This window comes from Acomys minous (genome assembly GCF_964271855.1).
Source record: "Acomys minous genome assembly, chromosome: 2".
NCBI lineage: Eukaryota > Metazoa > Chordata > Mammalia > Rodentia > Muridae > Acomys > Acomys minous.
In genome coordinates this window covers 84,655,210-84,673,583 of record NC_140484.1, presented here as the reverse complement: position 1 = coordinate 84,673,583, position 18,374 = coordinate 84,655,210, and the positions used below count along the sequence as shown (strand labels likewise).

At 56.6% G+C, this 18,374-nt stretch overlaps 3 protein-coding genes across 9 annotated transcripts in view; all 3 read right to left on the bottom strand.

Annotated features, from left to right (window-relative positions):
- Window positions 1–258: 258 nt before the first annotated feature.
- JOSD2 (Josephin domain containing 2) lies at window positions 259–3,647 on the bottom strand. Of its 4 annotated transcripts, none has more exons than XM_084773581.1 (5): window positions 3,425–3,647; window positions 2,666–2,825; window positions 1,295–1,420; window positions 590–784; window positions 259–514 (listed from the first exon to the last, which is right to left on the bottom strand). In XM_084773581.1, the coding sequence occupies exons 2-5, from the start codon at window positions 2,809–2,811 to the stop codon at window positions 415–417; spliced, it is 567 nt and encodes a 188-aa protein (XP_084629707.1). In that variant the 5' UTR covers window positions 2,812–2,825; window positions 3,425–3,647; the 3' UTR covers window positions 259–414. The 4 variants fall into 4 exon arrangements, with proteins under 4 accessions (XP_084629707.1, XP_084629706.1, XP_084629708.1 ...); XM_084773580.1 differs by having other exon boundaries at window positions 2,666–2,828; window positions 3,425–3,641; XM_084773582.1 differs by lacking the exon at window positions 3,425–3,647 and adding an exon at window positions 3,205–3,389 and having other exon boundaries at window positions 2,666–2,828.
- A 232-nt stretch (window positions 3,648–3,879) lies between these two features.
- Window positions 3,880–6,181, bottom strand: ASPDH (aspartate dehydrogenase domain containing). Of its 3 annotated transcripts, none has more exons than XM_084773573.1 (7): window positions 6,038–6,180; window positions 5,355–5,517; window positions 5,057–5,141; window positions 4,799–4,948; window positions 4,504–4,724; window positions 4,281–4,435; window positions 3,880–3,998 (listed from the first exon to the last, which is right to left on the bottom strand). In XM_084773573.1, the coding sequence occupies exons 1-7, from the start codon at window positions 6,099–6,101 to the stop codon at window positions 3,955–3,957; spliced, it is 882 nt and encodes a 293-aa protein (XP_084629699.1). In that variant the 5' UTR covers window positions 6,102–6,180; the 3' UTR covers window positions 3,880–3,954. The 3 variants fall into 3 exon arrangements, with proteins under 3 accessions (XP_084629699.1, XP_084629700.1, XP_084629701.1); XM_084773574.1 differs by having other exon boundaries at window positions 5,355–5,499; window positions 6,038–6,179; XM_084773575.1 differs by lacking the exon at window positions 4,799–4,948 and having other exon boundaries at window positions 6,038–6,181.
- A 2,128-nt stretch (window positions 6,182–8,309) lies between these two features.
- Window positions 8,310–18,374, bottom strand: part of LRRC4B (leucine rich repeat containing 4B) — a 40,741-nt gene continuing 30,676 nt past the window's right edge. For both annotated transcript variants that reach the window (XM_084770937.1, XM_084770936.1), the window contains exon 3: window positions 8,310–10,632. In XM_084770937.1, the coding sequence (XP_084627063.1) occupies window positions 8,806–10,632 (1,827 nt within the window). In that variant the 3' untranslated portion in view covers window positions 8,310–8,805. The remainder of the gene's footprint in view (window positions 10,633–18,374) is intronic.

Genomic DNA, 18,374 nt, shown 5'->3' with positions numbered 1-18,374 from the left:
GCGCCACCACGGCCAGCTTGGGAAGCTGTTTATAACCAGGCCTATCTGATGTGGCTGGGAAGACAAGGCCATCTTAGGGGACTACCGTCCTGCCTGCCTCCTCACCGATGGTCTGACCCTGAAAGCAGATGACCCTGCTTCAGCTTACGTTATCCTAGTGATCTGGGGGAGGTGGCATGTCGGCTTCTGGTCTCTGTTTCCCTGCAGGCACTGGCCTGGGACCAAGAGCAGGCCCCAGGAGCTGAGCTCAGGCACAGATAGCAAAAGAGCGGATTTATTGAGGCAGCAGTGGTGGAGGGAGTGGGGACCCCAGGGCAGGATGCAGACCTCCAGGGGCCTGGAGCTGCAGGCCCTTTCCAGGCACTGGACACTCTGGAGTGCGGCAGCAGGTAGCCAGCCGTTAGCAGGCAGTGGTCAGCTTGTGTGCAGCCAGCAGCCGGTCTCTTCCACCTCCTTGGTCACCACCAATAATACCTCGCAGAGGCCTTGGGCCAGGGCAGCTGCCAGGAAGGCCCTGAAGGGAAATGCAGGGAGGTCCTCTTGCAGGGCAGTTCCAGGGTCGGCCCCTGCCACTTCCTGCACCACTCACCTGACACCATCCTCGCCCCCCAGGGCTTCAGGTGCCCGAAGCTTTGAGTCCAGGTTATAGTAGATGCCATCCACCTGACGCAGGGCCACCCAGTGGCGGCGGCGCAGTGGCAGGGACAGCAGACCCAGTGACACAGGAGAGGGCAGGTTCAGGATTAGGCCTAGCACCTGAGGCAAGGCCAGCTGGGACAGGGGCCTGGGGGGGAGGGGAAGGGGGAGGGGGAGGGGAAGGGGGAGGGGGAGGGGGAGGGGGGAGGAGGGATACAGCATGAGGCCCCAGAGTCACTGATGCCTGGGTTGTGGGCCCCCCTCCCCAGGCCCTTGAACCCTCCTTCCCCAGCATGAGCAGCGATACCCGCTGAGCCGTGACCCCCTTCCTGTCCTCTCCAGCTTTGCTTTGTTTAGGGTGGCTCTTAGGTGCTCCAGTTGGGCACCCCACTACAGCAGTTTATGGAGTGCTGGGGGTCGGATCTTGGCCTATGCACGCTACGTAAACCTTCTGCCAATGCAGCCCCAGCCCCTCAACTTTTTTTTTTTACGCTTGCCTTTTTGAGCCAGGGTCCCCATATGCAGCTCCAACCCACCGTTCAGCCAGGCCACATCTGTCACAGCCTCCCTGGCACAACCCTCCGCTATCTTCTTGAAAGCCACCCTCTTTGTCACCCCGCACACCCAGCACCGGTGCAGCCCACAGCCTGGCCCCTACCTCCTCCTGTCCCACCACACAGCGGCCAGGCCCAGGCCCTGCAGGGCAGCCATGATCACGTTGACGTCATAGTTGCCGGTGCCCAGGAGGCTGCGATGGGGGTTCAGTCGGGAATCCGGGGCTAGCCTGGGGTGAGGAGGCAGAGGCAAGGTTTGGAATCCTGGAAAGGCCTCTACTTCCCCACACAACAAGAGAGGCCCAGAGCCTGGTGTTTGACTCCTCTCTTCAGCGTCCACACAGCTTGTCAGGCCCCACGTCCTGTGTGCCCTCCCACCCTGACCCCTTCACCCTTGGCCTGGCTAAGGCTTTTGTCTTTTTCCACTCGGGAGCCTGTCTCAGTCTCTATCTTCCTCCGACCCCCAGAAGCCCTGAGCTGCCCTGTCCCTCTCCCATGAGTGCCAGTGGCCTGGACAAAGTCCCCACCCTTCCAGCCACCCCTGTCATCATGGCTTCCTGGGAGAGGAGCCTTCAGACGCACAGACTGGGCGCAGAGGTCCCTGGCTGACAATGCTACTCATGCCACTGTATTTGAACAGAGTGCCTCCTTTTCTTTTTCTTTCTTTCTTTCTTTTTTTTTGGGGGGGGGGATAATCCCCTATGCTACCCTGCTCACAGCCCTCCTTGGTGCTCCATCTCCCCCAGAGGCAAGCGGGCCTTGCACAGCCTCAGCACCAGCTCTTACCAGCCACCCATCCCCAGCTGGCCCTCTAGCTCTCCCAGCTCTGTGGCCCTGCTCCTCTGTAGAGCTGGCCCCTTGGAGAGCCGTGTCACTTTGCTCTGTTTCCCCAGCCGTCTCCTTTTCGTTACACCTGCCTCAGCTCTAGCCCGTCAGCACGGCCCTGGCACGAAAGAGCTGGTGGCAGGAGAGACGAGTATCTTCTAACGTGCCCTAAAGTTTGAGGGTACTGGGGTGAGCAGCAGTGACAGGAGGTAAAGGCTGCCCTGTGGTAACGGACTACAGGCTGGAGTGTCCGCGGAAGGACTGAAGGGTCCAGAGGTGGGAATGGGGAGAGAGAGTTTCTCAAGAAAGTAATGGCTGAAACTGTGAAGGGCACCCAGGTGACCAAGAAAAAAAGAATGCCTTGGGTAACACGGGAACAGCCTGTGGGAAAGCTCAGAGATACCAAGAAAAGCAGTGAAAGGGTGAAGCTGCAGAAAGGAAGGCCAGGACCAGGGCAGCTCTGGGGCTGGGTGTAGGAGGAGACAGACAGACAGCTGGAAGGCTGTGACAAAGGCTGAGATAAGCTGGGGCTGAGGCTGTGAGCAGACAACAGCTCCTGGATCTGAGGCCTGGGCCTGCTGGGACCCCAGGCCGGCTCCCGTGCCTCTCTGAGCCCCGCTCTTCCAGGGCCCAGGAACAACGGCAGTCACCTCTTGCAGATTTCATCTGCAGCCTCCTGGCTAAAGTGCTGCTTTTGGAGGACGTTGTTGAGAGCGTGGACGGCGCACAGCTCTAACCGCTGCCGCTCGTGATACACTGAGGGTGGGCTTGGCCGCGCTTCCGGTGCCTGAGACATGCCCTCCTCGGCTCCTGCTGGGGGTGGGACAGGGAGAAGTTGTTAGGTACCCAGGACTTGGGTCATCTGGGTCTCCAGATTCCTGTGTTCCTTCCTAGGCAAGGGCCATTGAGATGGGCGCTGGGGCCAGCTTAGGAGGATGTGTGGCCCCTGATCCTGTTCCCTAGGCTGTCTCCAGAGCACAGAGGCACCTTCAGGGCACAGTCCTAAGGGGTAAAAGGTTCTTTTCTGCTCACCTGGCAATAGAGACCCACCCCAACAAAAGGGTCCAGATCAACGTCACCTAGCAACGGACTGTCTACCCCGTCTGTCCCTAGGAAACAATACCTTTTTGGTTCCCAAGCAACAGAACACACCCCACCCCATTGGTAACCCGGTCCATTTTCTTTTCACCTAGCAATAGAGGACTCCTCTTTCCCCGTCTCCGGGTAACAGGGTCTCTTCTGGTCGCCTAGCAACGGAAGACTTCCCTTCAACAATAACCAGGGTTCTCTCCTTCCTTTACCTGGCAACAAGGCCCTCTCCCAGTCACTAAGCAACAGGAGCCCCTCCTGTCACCTGGCAACCAGGCACGCTCCCACCCGCCTTCGCAAGGCTCTCGCCCGGCCCTCACCCGGCCGGCCTCTCTGCTCTCTGGAACCGGCCGCTTTCACATTCCCTAGGCAGCAACCGGGTGGTACCACGCTGACTGGGCAGACGGGACGGACTACAGCTCCCGGCGACTCGAGCGCGCGGGACTGCGATTCCCGAAGACCTCCTCGGGGCGTCTAAATAGGAAGCGCAGTCCGGAAGTCCTTCAGGGCCGCTCGGCCGCGCGGGACTACAATTCCCGTCGGACTACGCAGTCAGTTCTCGTGTTCTCCCAGGGCACACTGCTGCCTAGAGGTTTCTGGGAAATGTAGTAACTAGTAATCTCGTGATAATTTCTGCGAGGTTAGTTTGCGTGTGTCCTCATGCGCTCGCTGCTATGGCGTCACGCAAGACGTGCGGCTGAAGCGTGACGTAATAGAGATGTGTGGCGGGGGGGGGGGGCGGGGGGATAGACAAGGAACCAAAGAGGCCAAAGAGAACGACGGACAAAACTCTGATGTTTACTGATCCACACAGTGGCTGAGCTGACAGGATAGTGGGGGAGGAGACTTGTCAGCAGAGGCGGATCCCGGGTCTGGAAGGGAGCTGGCAGCAGCCTGTGGGGAGAATGAAAGACTAGGATGACAACACAGACACACGCAGGCGGACGTGGGCTTTGAAAACGGTAGTGTGGCACAACCCAAAGAGGATACTCAGAAAGAGATGTGGGGTGTGCATGGTGGGACACAGGTGGCGAGAGGAAGCGGGGCAGGAAAGAGAGGCTCATAAAGCCTGGGGGTGTGAAGGAAGGCCGGGCAAAGATGGAAAACGGGTTAGACACCCAACACGTGAGCTCTGTAGAGCACGAACGCCGAGGGGTTGGAGGGGCCTGGACGCACCCAGTAGGCTGCGCCAGAAGGCTGTAACAGTAGCAGAGCCGGTGACAGCGCCGGGCTCGGCTGGGTTTTCTCTGTGCGTGTGCACGGCGAAGCGGCGGCCCGTGGGCCCTGGGGGGCCTGTCAGCTCCACGTCCACCACGTGCATGTCAGTGAGGCTGCAGAGAAGGGCAGTCAGTCCATCCGGCGTGTACACAGCCGGGTCACCTAACTCCCCTTTGCTCACCTAAGGTCAGCCACAAGCACCCCAATGACACGATCGAAGCCCAGACTGGGAGCAGCCAGGGCAGCGGCTGCCATGGTGTTAGAGTTTCGGGGGGCCAAGGGGCAGAGCCCACGCACAGGGCCCTCATAGAGCACTGTGCGGGGCCCACTGCTGTGTGCTGCGGCCAGAGGTCCCTCCAGCCGGAAGCCGTTCGGATGTGTGGCCATGGTGACTCGAAGGCTCTGGAAGCAATGGCAAGGTCAGGAGGCTGAGACTCTTTGAGGTTGCCTCTGGTGGCAGCCCAGACGGTCCTCACCTGGAGGCCCCCAGCTGCATCCAGTCTGCTGATGTCTTCAGCCCCCCACAGGGCCCCGCGGGCCACAAACACAGTGTGGCCCCAGCGGTTTGCAGCCTCCAGCAGGTGCTGCTCTGTGGTCTGGTCAGCCAGAGCTGAGGGAGATCCCACCTTGCGGGGTGGACGGGAGAGGGAGGCAAGGCCAAGACATGGATCACTGCTGTAGGGTGGGGTTCACCCAGCATGGAAAGAGAGTCACTGATGGGGGAGGGGGCTCACCAGGAGGTTAGCATGGCGCAGGATTTGCACCCCAGATTCCTGGATTATTTTGGGGTGGGCCACTTCTACCACAAGGTCAGGGTGCCTGGGAGAGGGAGACACAGAGGAAGAGGACCTTGGAAAAGAGCCATGTCTCCTGTCTCCCAGTTTCCTCAGGGTTTGGAGGGGCATCACAATGGCGGGCGGGCTTGTTCTAGTTTATCTTTGATGTGCACCGAGACCCAGAGAGGGTCAAAAGGGTTGTCTGCCTGACAGACAAGAAGCAGCTTTGGGAAGGCTCCTGCTGTGGGCCACTGACCTTTCCTCAAGAGTGGTGAGGTCTCGGAGCTGCAGGGCAGGGGGCACACTCCCTGCCATTCGTCCAGGGTCACGGTTCCACACAAAGACAAGTTCTAGGCCCAGTTCTGATCCCTGAGCCAGAAGGCGGGACACAAGGGATTGTCCTGCAGAGAGGGGAAGGGCTGGAGGTCCCGGGAGAGTTCTGAGAGTACACAGACACACAGACACACACACACACACACACACACACACACACACACACACAGACACACAGACACACACACAGACACACACATGGAGATGGGGCAGGGATGGGGAGTCCTCACACACACTGGGAGATGGGCGGGGGTGGGGTGGGGAGGACAGAGACCAAGACCCAGAGAGAGGGACAGAGACCCCAGAAAGAGAGGGACAAACAAAATACATGGCCAGAAAAATCCAGAGAGAAGGAGAGACAGAGACCCAGACCCACTCCTTCAAAACACGGTGGTGGTAGTGGTGGTCCTCTCTGTGTGTGTGTGTGTGTGTGTGTGTGTGTGTGTGTGTGTGTGAGAGAGAGAGAGGGGGGGGCAGAGGCCCAGTGAGTGGGCAGAAGGCAGGCTGGGCTGGCAGGCTGGGGTGAAAGGTGTGTGGGAGCAGAGCTGTTTCTGGGCCTTTAGGAACAGGGCCAAGGAAGGAGGCCCCAAGCTACTTCTTACTCACCCAGGCGTCCATAGCCCACTACTCCCACCTTCTGAGGGACTTGAGGGGCCATAGTGGTGGCCATGGCCTTTAGCACCGTGTCCTGTAGGGGATCTCCTGTGCTTGTTGGCCCCTGTACCAGGTCTGGACAGTGAATGAACTTTGGAGTTTGACCTTTGACCCTCTCTACTGGAGCCAGAGAGAGGGAGCAAAATAGATGGTGAGACACACACACACACACACACACACACACACACACACACAGAGAGAGAGAGGGAGAGAGAGAGAGAGAGAGAGAGAGAGAGAGAGAGAGACAGACAGACAGACAGACAGACAGACAGACAGACAGAGAGGGCGCTTTTTTGCAAGCCCTCTGCCCTCCTGTGCTGGCTGGCATGGTGGCTTGGGAGCTAGGCCTCTCGCGACCCCATGTGCCCCCTACCCCACGGGTGCAGCCCACATTCTCCCATCCCTGTTGAGGTAGAAACTTCCTTTTGTGGTCCCACGCCCCCCCATCAGGCTGGCCAGCAGGTTGCCATGGAAACCGCATTTTGCTTGGTATAGGGAAAGAAGGGGGTCAGGCGCAGGAACTTGGGTTTTCTACCAGGCCCCTCGCAGACCTCTTGATCGCCATTCCCCCCTGAGGTCTAAGTGGAAAGGTCTTGCTGGGATGTCATGTGGTCCGGTGTGCCCCACCTGTGTCCTGCCTTCCTCAGTCCTCCATGCTCCTCAGCCCTGGCTGTTGTCCCCCCTCTCACTCTAGTGTCTCACTGCCCTTGAGCTCACCTTAGCTGTCCACCACTCACTCCACCCTGAGGCCACAGTCCCTGCCTCCCATCCCACCCATGGACAAGGGACCTACATGGCTGGGGGAGTCTCTACGTGCCCTCAGGATGCGCCCAGGCAGTGCTTGGAAGGCCTGGCATGGGACATGGCAGGCTGCAGCAGGCCAGCTCCCTGCCCCCATTGCCACCTGGTACAGCCGCAGTGTTGCCATGGTAACCAGGATCCTAGCCGAGATGGTTGCGGAGAAAGCAGGAAAGATGGAGCGGGAAGCTAAAGTGCATGCGCAATAGCCTTGTCCCAGACTCCATCAGCACAGAGGAGCCTGATGAGGAGGGAGATAGGGCCAGACACAGATAAAGAATCCACTTAGCGCTGGGGTGGGCGAGAAGATGCAGTGTGTGTGTGTGTGTGTGTGCGCGCGCGCGTGCGCGTTAGAAACATGGGGAAGAGGTGGGGACGGGAAGAAGGGAGCAGGCACACAAGGTGCAAGGAGTTGAGGGGGGCTTCCTGCTCTCCCACCTCTGGTAGAGAGGCATGCACCCTGGGGCCTTTAGTGTCCATATAGGGTGCAGATCTGCTGTGTATGGATGTTAGGACAGGCCGCATTAGCTGCAATAGCCCACCCCAGGTATCTGAGAGCTGTGTGTCAAGCTCTGGCTACCCCTCTGCCTCCCTGGGCCGCTGCAGACTTCCTGGGGAGTCCTACAGGTGACTCTGCCCTCCATGTGCCCTGGTCCATTTACAACGTCCCTCCTGTGGTCCAGGCCTGTTTATTCTGTGGGCACCTCCCTTGTACAAACTTCCATCTCCTGAGTAGCCAGGGACGTGTGCTCAATAGTGCCACCCAGAAAGTTCTGGTCTGCCTTGACCTTCAGACCATCAGTGGTGGCCTTTCTGGACAGCCGTGTCTGCAGATGGTCAGGTTAGGGGGCTCTGCGGCAGCACAACCCTATAAAAAGCATGACAGTGCGCCTACTCAGGGGGAGGCACACTCTGGCCCCAGCAGCCGGGACCGAGCTTTGGACTGCTCAGCCAGCAGTGTGACCTTGGACTTCCAGCACTCAGAACCCCAACAGCCCACAGTTCTGTTGTTCCGTGCCACCCTGGAGCTTTGCAGTCCTAGGGTCCTTCTGGGTTGTATGCCGTGTGTGTGTGTGTGTGTGTGTGTGTGTGTGTGTGTGTGTGTGTGTGGTGGGGAGGCATCAGAAAGGAATGACAGGCAGAGATGAAGATGGAGACAGAGACAGAGACATGTGGGAGGAGGGCAAGCGACTGAGCCCCCAGCACAGTCCTGGAAGGGCGGCTGGGAAGATGGAACCATGCTGCTGTGGTCTGGGTGAGCCTACTTCTTCTGTAATTTTGGGGATGAAGAGACCCAGAACTACGTAACCTTGGGCTGCACCACTCTCTGCTCCTGCGAGGACACCATAGATGGCTGTCTATCCCCCCATGGTCCCACCCACAGTGGCTTTGTACTCTGTCTTCAATACTTTAATGATCAAAAAAAAAAAACTTTTTTTTTTTTTTTACTTTTTCCATGTTTTTTTTTTTAAAGTAATTACAGAGCAGGTAGTGATTGACGCAAACTTCCCTTCAGTATCAAAAGAGTCTGTGGGGCGGATAGGGCCGGCCAGGGCCGCGAGTGGAGCTCGCTGTTGGGGGACACCGTCGGAGTTGCCCCCTGGGCTCTGGTGAAGTTGTCTGTCTCTTGTGTTTTGAGGGTGGAGGAGTAGGAGGGAAGGACAGGCGTCAAACTGCAAAAAAAGAAAGAAAAAAGAAAGAGCCATAAAAGGAGGGTTGTTGGGATGAGAGGAAAGGGTGCCCCTCGAAGAAGCTCCTCTCCCCTGGAAGGTGGCGGGCAGGGCAGGTGGGCAGAGGACGCGGCAAGGCGGAGGGCGGGGCCACCTCTCCTGATCTCCAGGTCCTTTTCCATTGCAGGACGGCGGGCGGCGCCACCAGGACTGCGCGGCAAGCAGGCGTCCTGCGTCCCCGCACACCCAGGTTCAGATTTGTGTCTCTTGCACATTCTCCTTGGAGCCGCTCTTGAAGAGCAGAGGTTCGTGGATGGAGTTGAGGCCGGGGCCCTTGGCCCCGCACCCTCCTCCTGGGTTACCGCCATAGTGCGCCTTGAAGGCGGCCGCCACGTAATGGTGGTGGTTGAGGTGGTCTCGCTCCAGCGCTGGAAGGGCCAGGTGGCTGTCCCCGCCCACTCCCGCGCCTCCGGCCACAGCGGCGGCTGCGGCCACCGACACAGCAGAAGCAGCAGGCAGCTCGTCCTCCACGTTGATAATCTCCACGGTGCGCGTGGGCCCGTGGTGCTTGTGCAGCTGGTGCTGCTTGCGCAGCTTGTAGAAGGCCACCAGCATCACGGCGGCCATGAAGGTGATGGCCACGAAGCAGCCGATGATGATTTTGGTGGTCTTCATGACGTCGTCTAGGTCCTTAAGCGCGTTCTCTGTCACGTCCGTGATGGGCACCGTGAATGCTTTTTCCGTGGGCCGTGAGGAGCGCGGGGCTGGCGCCGTGGTAGACGCTGAGGCCGGGGCTGCAGCATCAGGCCGGCCACCACCCCACGCGCCGTCCGTCGTGGGCCCCGGGGGCTCCTTCTCAGTACCCCGGGGCTGCTGCGCCTCTTCTCCAGGCTGAGTCTCCAGCGTCTCCACAGTCACTGTGGTGAAGTAGGTGTAGCCGCCCGCGCCCCCTGCACCGCCCCCACCCCCGGGCCCCCCACTCCCGGGCCCTCCCGCAGCCACGGGGTCCACAGCCGACACGTTGAGTGTGGCCGAGGCAGTGGTGTTGCCGGCTGAGTTTGTCACCATGCATGTGTACTGGCCCGTGTCCTGCACGGTGACGTTGGTGAAATTGAGCGTGCCATCGTGCAGTACTGAGATGCGCACGCGGTAGGAACCGTGCGTCATGAGCGTGCCGTTAGGTGTCAGCCAGTTGACCGAGGTCATGGATGTGCCCGTGCGGCACTTGAGCTCCGCCGCCATGCCCTCGGTGACATTGAGGTCTGTGGGGGGCTCCACGATGACTGGGGCGTAGCAGGTGAAGTGCGACTGGTCTAACTCACCGATGTAGCGGCCCTTGAGGCCAGCTGGCGCGTGGCAGCGTGCACAGCATGTGGTATTGCTGGGCACTGTCTCCTTCAGCCACCAGCTAAGCCACAGCACGTCACAGTTGCAGTGCCAGGGGTTGTGGTTGAGGTGGACACGCTCCAGGCGGTGCAGGGGCGTGAAAAGGTCGTGCGGCAGCGACATCAGGTTGTTGTGGGACAGGTTCAGCTCCTCCAGCGACTTGAGGTCGTCGAAGGCATTTCGTTCGATGGTGGCCACTTGGGCATGCATCAGCCACAGCTTGCGCAGGCTGGTGAGGCCCTGGAAGGAGCCGGGGCGAATGAGGTCCAGCCGGTTCCCCGACAGCTCCAGCTCCTCCAAGCGCACCAGCGCTGTGAGGTTGGGGATGTCCTTTAGGTTGCACATGCCCAGGTTGAGGTAGCGCAGGTTCACCAGCCCCTCGAAGGCCGCCTCCGAGATATACTCCAGCCGTTTGAGCTCACCCAGGTCCAGGCGGCGCAGGGAGGGCACACGGTTGAAGGCATAGGATGGGATGCTTTCGATGGGGTTGTTGCGCAGCCACAGCTCCCGGAGCTTGGACAGGTACTCGAAGGCCTGCGTGGGCACTGTGGTCAGCCGGTTGTCGAAGAGTTCCAACGTGTTGAGACTGGGCAGCCCATTGAACGCGCCCACCTCGATCTTGCGCACCAGGTTCTTGCTCAGCTGCAGGATCTCCAGATGCCGGAGGTGCTTGAATGTGTCCGTTCGGATCACCTGTGGGGAGATGTGTGTCAGTGCACCTGACAAGCCTGGGGGCAGCAGGACCGCCCAGATCACAGCACGAGGATGAGGCTCAGTGATCAGTGCGTGGTGCTGAGGAAAAGACCCAGGGTCTCCAACGAGTGGGACAGGGTCTCCATGCCTCAGCCACATCCAGCCCCTCTCCGGAGGATTCCACATGGGTGATCTACACTGAGCCACATTCCAGCCCCTCTCCGGGGGATTCTAGACAGGTGCCCTCCCACTAGCCTTCACCCCAAGCTGTCTTTTTACTTTGTGTTTAGAGACAGGGTCTCAGTAAGCTCCCGGGACGAACCTCAAAACTTTTGATCCCTGCGCTTCAGGCTTCTGACTGCCTGGGATGACAAGCCTGAGCCTCCACGACTGGCTTCTTCCTGTTTGTTTGTTTGTTTTTCCTGGCCTATGATGCTTTCCACACACAAACCCATCACTCACCCTTCAACAGTCCTATAATCTCTCTGATTCAGAAATGAGCAGAAGAGGCTCACTGCATGGCTTGCTGGGTGAGCCCGCCCCGCCCCCGCCCCGCCCTGCCCTTCTCTCATTGGCTGGGCCCGCCCCTCTCTCATTGGCTGTTTTGATGGACAGATAAAGAAATCAAGGCTGCAGATGTAATGAGCAGCACAGTCTTTTCCCAGCCACGCCCCTCCCTCACCACTTTCTTATGGGACCTGTCACTTGACCAAGGTCAAGAGTCAAATCCCTCAAGAAGGGAGGGTGGCAGAAGGTACGTAGCTGACAAGAGACCACGAACATGCTCTTGGGCTGTTGGAGCCTCCTGAGTACTGGCGTCTTGTCACCAGTCAGGATCCTGACTGTTGCTCTCATGGGCTTGGAGGGCATGCCGCCCTAGGGATTAGAGCCTGCTAACCCAAAGCCTTCATTGCAACACCACACTATGGCAGGCAGCCCAAGGGCATCAGCCCTGGCACCCCGGCCCTCTCCATCCCTACCCCCACCTCCATCCCCCCTCATCCCCCACACCCTCCCTGCAAGGGTGTTTAGACCCACAGACCTGACACGTCACCACTCGCGGCTTGCCACAATAGTCTCCTACCCCATACAAGCCGCACACCTAGATGGCGGGGACAGCGGTGTCCCATACACACTTTATTGAGACAGGGTCTCATGTAACCCAGGCTGGCCTTGGATTCACATATAGCCGTGGATGACTTGAATTCCAAGTCCTCTTCTCTTCATCCACCTGCTGTTGAGGTTGCAGGCATCCACCAACCTGCGGTTTATACGGCAGCGCTGGGGCCGGCACCCTGTACTTTCTGCATGCTAGGCGGGCACTCTACCAACCGCTAACGAGCCCTGGGCCTGGGTCCTCCAGCCCATCACGTTCCTTCTTCCTCCTTGCGCTATCTTGAGTCCTACCAGGCTCTCAGAACTGCAGCCTCACTCCTGCCTCTCACGGTCAACTCTCCTCTCCTTTCCAAGGCCAGGTCAGGGTAGCTTGCTGTGGAGGATGTCTCGGCTGTACCCCCAGTGGGTGTGCGATGCCCATGTGGCTGTGTGTAGCCCACCAGAGCCTTGGTTCTGGGTTTATGAGAGCAGTGCTGCCCTCTTCAGCGGAACGAGCCTAAAATCAGCCCCTCACAGGACTCCCATCTGGGACACTCACTCTTTCTTGGTTCTGGGGAACCCAGGACCTGGAGGCTCTCAGATGCAACTGGTCACAGAGCCACACCCCCAGCCCCTCACTTGTGTTAGGCGGTGCTCTGCCACTGAGCCACAACCGCATTTCATGAGGACAGTGGCAGCCTCAGCACCTTGATGATTCATGGAGGTGCTGGGGCTTTAGGGCAAAGGGATGGAATGGGTGTGAAAGCAGAACATGGCGGTTCATGCACATAATTAACCCCAGAACTCAGGAGTCTGAGGCAGGACGATTATTGTGAGTTGGAGGCCACTCTGGACTGTGCAGTGAGACCAAGTCTCAACCTCACCCCCACCATAGCCCCGAAGAAGAAATCTCAGGAGCTCTCATTGTGGTAGGTTAAGTGAATGGAGCCTGGACTGGGATTTCAAGTGTGAGGCACAGAGGGAGGGGCTGTAGAGGGATACTAACTATCTGGTCCCACAAGCAGACTAAGCATTTAAAGGCCTTTCTTTCCTGTGCTTCTTTTTAGGAAAAAATAGCAAGGGAAGTCCAGAAAACACAAGAGTTCAGCCATGTCACCCATTTAACACACATCCATTCTCTTCTTTTTAGAAAAATATTTATTTTGTGTGTGCATTTGCCTGTATATGTCTATATCCACCATGTGTGTAGTACCCACAGAGGCCCGAAGAGGGCATCGGATCCCTTGGAACTAGATGCTGGGAACTGAACCGAGGTTCTCTGCAAGGGCAGCAAGTGCTCTTAACTGTCCAGGCATCTCTCCAGCCCTCAATCTCCTATATGTACAAAATTTTAGTTTAATAACTACAATAGCCGGACGTGGTGGCGCACGCCTGTAATCCCAGCACTCAGGAGGCAGAGGCAGGCAGATCACTGTGAGTTTGAGGCCAGCCTGGTCTACAAAGTGACTCTAGGACAGCCAAGGCTACACAGAGAGACCTTGTCTCAAAACAACAACAACAACAACAACAACAACAAACCCTACAATAAATAAAATAAATAAATAAAGTTTAATAACTTTTAACTTTTGAAACCATATTTTGAGACCAGGTTTTTCTTAGTAGCTCAGCCTGGAGCCAAGCCTCTTATTCTGGCCTCCTGAGTACCTGGGAATACAGGTATGTGCCAGAATCACCAGTCCCAACTGATGTTGATTCGATTCAGAAGTGCTGGGATATTAGAAAAGCCCACATCTGGGTGTGTCAGAGAGATCAGGTCCAGAGACCAAGAAATTATGAAGTGTGGACCTAATAATACGCGTTTAGTGCAGTGCGTGGCTGGGATGTGGCTCAGTGGTAGAGCCCCTGCCTAGCATGTGTGAGGCAGATGGTCAGGTAAATCGTGACTGCAACCCCACAGGAATACTTTGTTCTAGGTTTTCAACTCAACAGATCATGATCACTACCTGTCCTGTGTTTTGGCTTCTGCTTCTTCCTGAACATCGTCTCTTCCGATTAGTGGCCAGAGTCATCCGTGTGAAGTTCTGACCTCAGTGACTTCACTGTGCTAGTGCGTGCACATGCGCACACACAGACACCCACAAGCCGACACACACACAAAAACATGCAGACTCATACACAACCACTCCTCTGTTCCAGTCACACCAGGGACACACCCAGGTCCCCTTTCCTGGTCATACTCTGTCTGGGTTCTTGGCTCTCTCTTGAGATCCCAGGAAAGCCATCTTTGGTACCTGCTTGCTCACCCTACCCATGTGGTCTCACTCATCACACAGATCTTTACTAGCCCCATCGTTTTGGCTGCCACTGGTTTGACATGCCACATCCCTGTCTGGACTGTGAGCCTCGAGACCATGGCAATGAGGTCTGCACTCCCAGCATTCAGTGCAAGGCCTTGGTGACTGAATAGCTCAGGGAGAGTAAGGCCTTGCGATGCATAAATTATTCATTTAATGGGTTCTACAAGGTCTTTTCACCTAGGAGACAAGATTCTGGGCACACCTGTGATGGGGTTTCTAGATTGGATTCATGGAAGTGCAAGACCCACCCTGAATGTGGGTGGCACCATCCAATGGACTGGGGGGTTCTGGATTTAATGAAATTAAGCTGAGCACCTGTGGGCTGGATGCAATATGACCAGTTGCCTCACACTCCTGTCCCCTATGCCTTTACTGACACATTGGACAGTAGCCCCTGGTGAGTCAGAATAAACCCTTCTTTCCTCAAGTTGCTTTTCCAGCTGTGGTGGGTGACTGCCTGCTGATCTTTCGGCATGGGTGACAATTCCAGAGAGTGAAACCCTCAGTGACAGAATCAGGGTGCGCTGATGCCTACCATCCCAGCGCTCGGGAGGCTGAGGCAGCACGGTTGCCGTGAGTTCAAGAAGTCAGGATTGTGAGTTTCAGGCAAAGATCATCAAGCTTACTATGTACCCGAGGGAGACCCTGACCTCCTGGTCCTCTTGTCTCCACCTCGGACGTGCTGGGGCTATAAGAGAGTTGTCACCACACCTGCTTTACACAGGGCTGGGGATTGAACTCAGGGCTTCATGCATGCTAGGCAATCACTCTAGGAACTCAGCTCCAACCCCACCCTAAAGTCCCTGCCTTTTGGTAGAAAGTGTAGCTCATTTGCTTTTATTGTAGTAATGAACACACAGGAGCCACACTCCTACAATGTTCTCTGGTGTTGGCGGCTACCCTTTCCTTCCTCTCCTGTGGACTGGAGTTCTTGTGGTTCCATTCACCCTCTACTGCTTTGGAATTTATAGACTGCCTCTTCTCTCAAGCGGTGACCCTGAGAACGCCGTGGTGGTTTGAATGGGAATGGCCCCCATAGGCTCATATACTTGATTGCTTGGTCTTTAGGGAGTGGTGCTTCTCGAGGGAATAGGAGGCGTGGCCTTGTTAGAGGAAGTGTGTCACTGTGGGTGAGCTTCGGGGTTTCAAAGGCTCAGCCCAGGACCAATGCCTCTCTCTCTTCCCACTGCCTGATGATCAGGATGTAGAACTCTGAGCTGATTCTCCAGCGCTGTGTCTGCCCGAGCACTGCTTTGCCACCTTGCCATGGTGACAATGGACTAAACCTCTGGCCCTGTAAGCCAGCCCCAGTTAAACGCTTTCCTTTATAAGAGCTGCTGTGGTCATGGTGGCTCTTCACAGCAACAGAACACTGACTAAGACAAACACTTTTTTTTCTTTGTTTGTTTGTTTGTTTGTTTGTTTTGAGGAAGAGTTGCCTGTGGCCCTGGAGCCCCGGACAGGCACTGACCGCCACATTGGCTTTGAGGGATGTTTCCGAGAGTTTCTCTGACATTCTGAGCCCTTCCCTGGGAACAGACGTGGACGGACGGACACACTCCTGACCCCCACAGAGCCCATGTTATGATAACTGATCACCCATAATGGTGTAATTGTGGCACTCCCAGCCTGCTGGGGTGATGGGCCTCTGTACCCTAACACGATCTGAAACACTCTGGATGTCCTCTGAGGCTGGGGTCAGAGTCACAAGGCTACGGTGATGGCTATTCTTGGGTGTGAACCTGACTGCACCTGGAGTGAACTCAAGTGGCTGGGCACAACAGCGGGGGATTTAAAAAAAATTATTTGAAATGGTAAGACCCACTTCTACTGCGGATCTTTGAGGTGGGAAGATGCACCTTTGATCCAGAGCTTTTGAGGTGAGAAGATCCACCCCTAATCTGGGCCACACTTTCTGCCTGGGAGGACACCTGGTCTGGAGTGTTTCAGATGGTGTTGGGGTACGGAGGCCCAGCAGGCTGGCAGCACCACAGTTGCACCTTAATGAGTGACTAATTATCATACTATAGGCTCTTTGAAGTCAGGCTGTGTCTGTCCTGTTTACATCCGTCCCCAGGGGAAGCCCAGAATGACATAGTCTGTATAAAGGACATGGGCGAAGGAATCCTGCTCTCCCTGTCTGCTTGCTCTCACCGGCACAGCCATTCCTTCCCCCAGCGTTAGAGGTGCAGGGGTTCCAGTGTATAAGGAAACCAGAGTGCGGCCTGGCCCCGCCGGAGCACCGTGCCCTCCTGCTGCAGTGTGCAACCAGGACCAGAGTGGAGTGATTCACACTGTGTTCTGCTGGGGGCTTTTAAGAAAACAAACTGTCAGGAGATCCTTTATTAAAAATTTAACTGTGGTAGGAAAATGATTAAGTGGGCCGTTCACCCTAATGCTATTAAGACAGACTGTTTTCATACGTCCGACTGTAAGGAAGCAGGGGAGGTAGAGTTGAGCAAGCTTGTGAGCGTGATGCTTGTCTTAGTTTTTGTGTGTGACACAACTTTTTGTGTTTGAGTTTAGAGAGGTGGCCAAGTTGGTTAAGTGCTGGCCATGCAAGCTTGATGCCCCGATTTGATCTTCGGAACCCACATAAGAGTCTGGGTACACAGGTATACATTGCTAACCCCAAAACTGGGGAGGTGGAAGCATGCTGATCCCTGGGGTTGGATGGCGGCCGATCTAGCCAAATGAATGAGCTTCAGGTAAAAGGTGGAGAGGGACAGAGGAAGATACCTGATGCCAACTTCTGTGCTACACACACACACACACACACACACACACACACACACACACCACCATGCCCACCACACATGCATACTCAATACCATACACATGTTCTCAGCACACACACATATGCATACACAGACACATACACACACACCACACCACACACATACATATACACACCACACACATACATATACACACACCCATATCACACACACCCAAACTATACACACATATACCGCACCACACCCACCACACATGCATATACACATACCACACACATACACTCAGCACACACACAGACATGTACAATCAGACACACACACATGTACCACACCATATACACACACCACACCCAAATCACACACACCACACTTACACACACATACTCACCCACACAATCCAACCCCCTGCACACACACCCTGCCCCCGCCAGCTGTTTCAATGGCAGCCTCTTGTGTTTATCTCTTGTTGTGTTAATAAGCTGCCTTCCTCGTCCACACGGACTTCTTTGGTGGCCAGCACATGGCTGGGGCCACATGTCGGTACCAGATCGGCAACTTAGACCCCCAGGTTTGGACTGGCCTCCTTCCTCCCCTCTTGCCATGAACTAGGAAGCGTGAGAAGCTGTGTTGAAAAAGCCGAGTCCTAATGCCTGCTGATCATGGCTTCACTCCTCTGTGTCTCACTGGCCTGGCCTCAGTGTTCCCTGTCTGAGCTAAGTAAGGGCTCGCAGGGCTGCTGTGTCCCCTCCTCCCCTCCTCTCCTGGGCGGTGAGGAAAGATGACTCCCATCGCTGTGTCTCAAAGCCTGAGTCCATCCAAGTCAGGGTGGGCGGCCCTGAGGTGCAGAGGCTGTCAGGCGCACCGCAGCACACAGCAGTTTCAAGTGTTCACTGCGGCAGCTGCACATGGGGTGATGGGACGAACTGGAGGTCTGGGCAGATTCCATAATGTGCCGGAGGGAGGGTGTGAGTGGGCCCTATATGTCCCTGGACATGGAGTGCGTGGGAACTCATAGGTGGATGAGCTGTGGGAGGAAGAGTACCCCAGAAGGAGGAAGAGTACCCCAGAAGGAGGAAGAGTACCCCAGGAGGAGGAAGAGTACCCAGGAGGAGGAAGAGTACCCCAGGAGGAGGAAGAGTACCCCAGAAGGAGGAAGAGTACCCCAGGAGGAGGAAGAGTACCCAGGAGGAGGAAGAGTACCCCAGGAGGAGGAAGAGTACCCCAGGAGGAGGAAGAGTACCCAGGAGGAGGAAGAGTACCCCGGGAGGAGGAAGAGTACCCAGGAGGAGGAAGAGTACCCCAGGAGGAGGAAGAGTACTCAGGAGGAGGAAAAGTACCCCAGGAGGAGGAAGAGTACCCAGGAGGAGGAAGAGTACCCCAGGAGGAGGAAGAGTACTCAGGAGGAGGAAGAGTACCCAGGAGGAGGAAGAGTACCCCAGGAGGAGGAAGAGTACTCAGGAGGAGGAAGAGTACCCCAGGAGGAGGAAGAGTACCCCAGGAGGAGGAAGAGTACCCAGGAGGAGGAAGAGTACCCCGGGAGGAGGAAGAGTACCCAGGAGGAGGAAGAGTACCCCAGGAGGAGGAAGAGTAC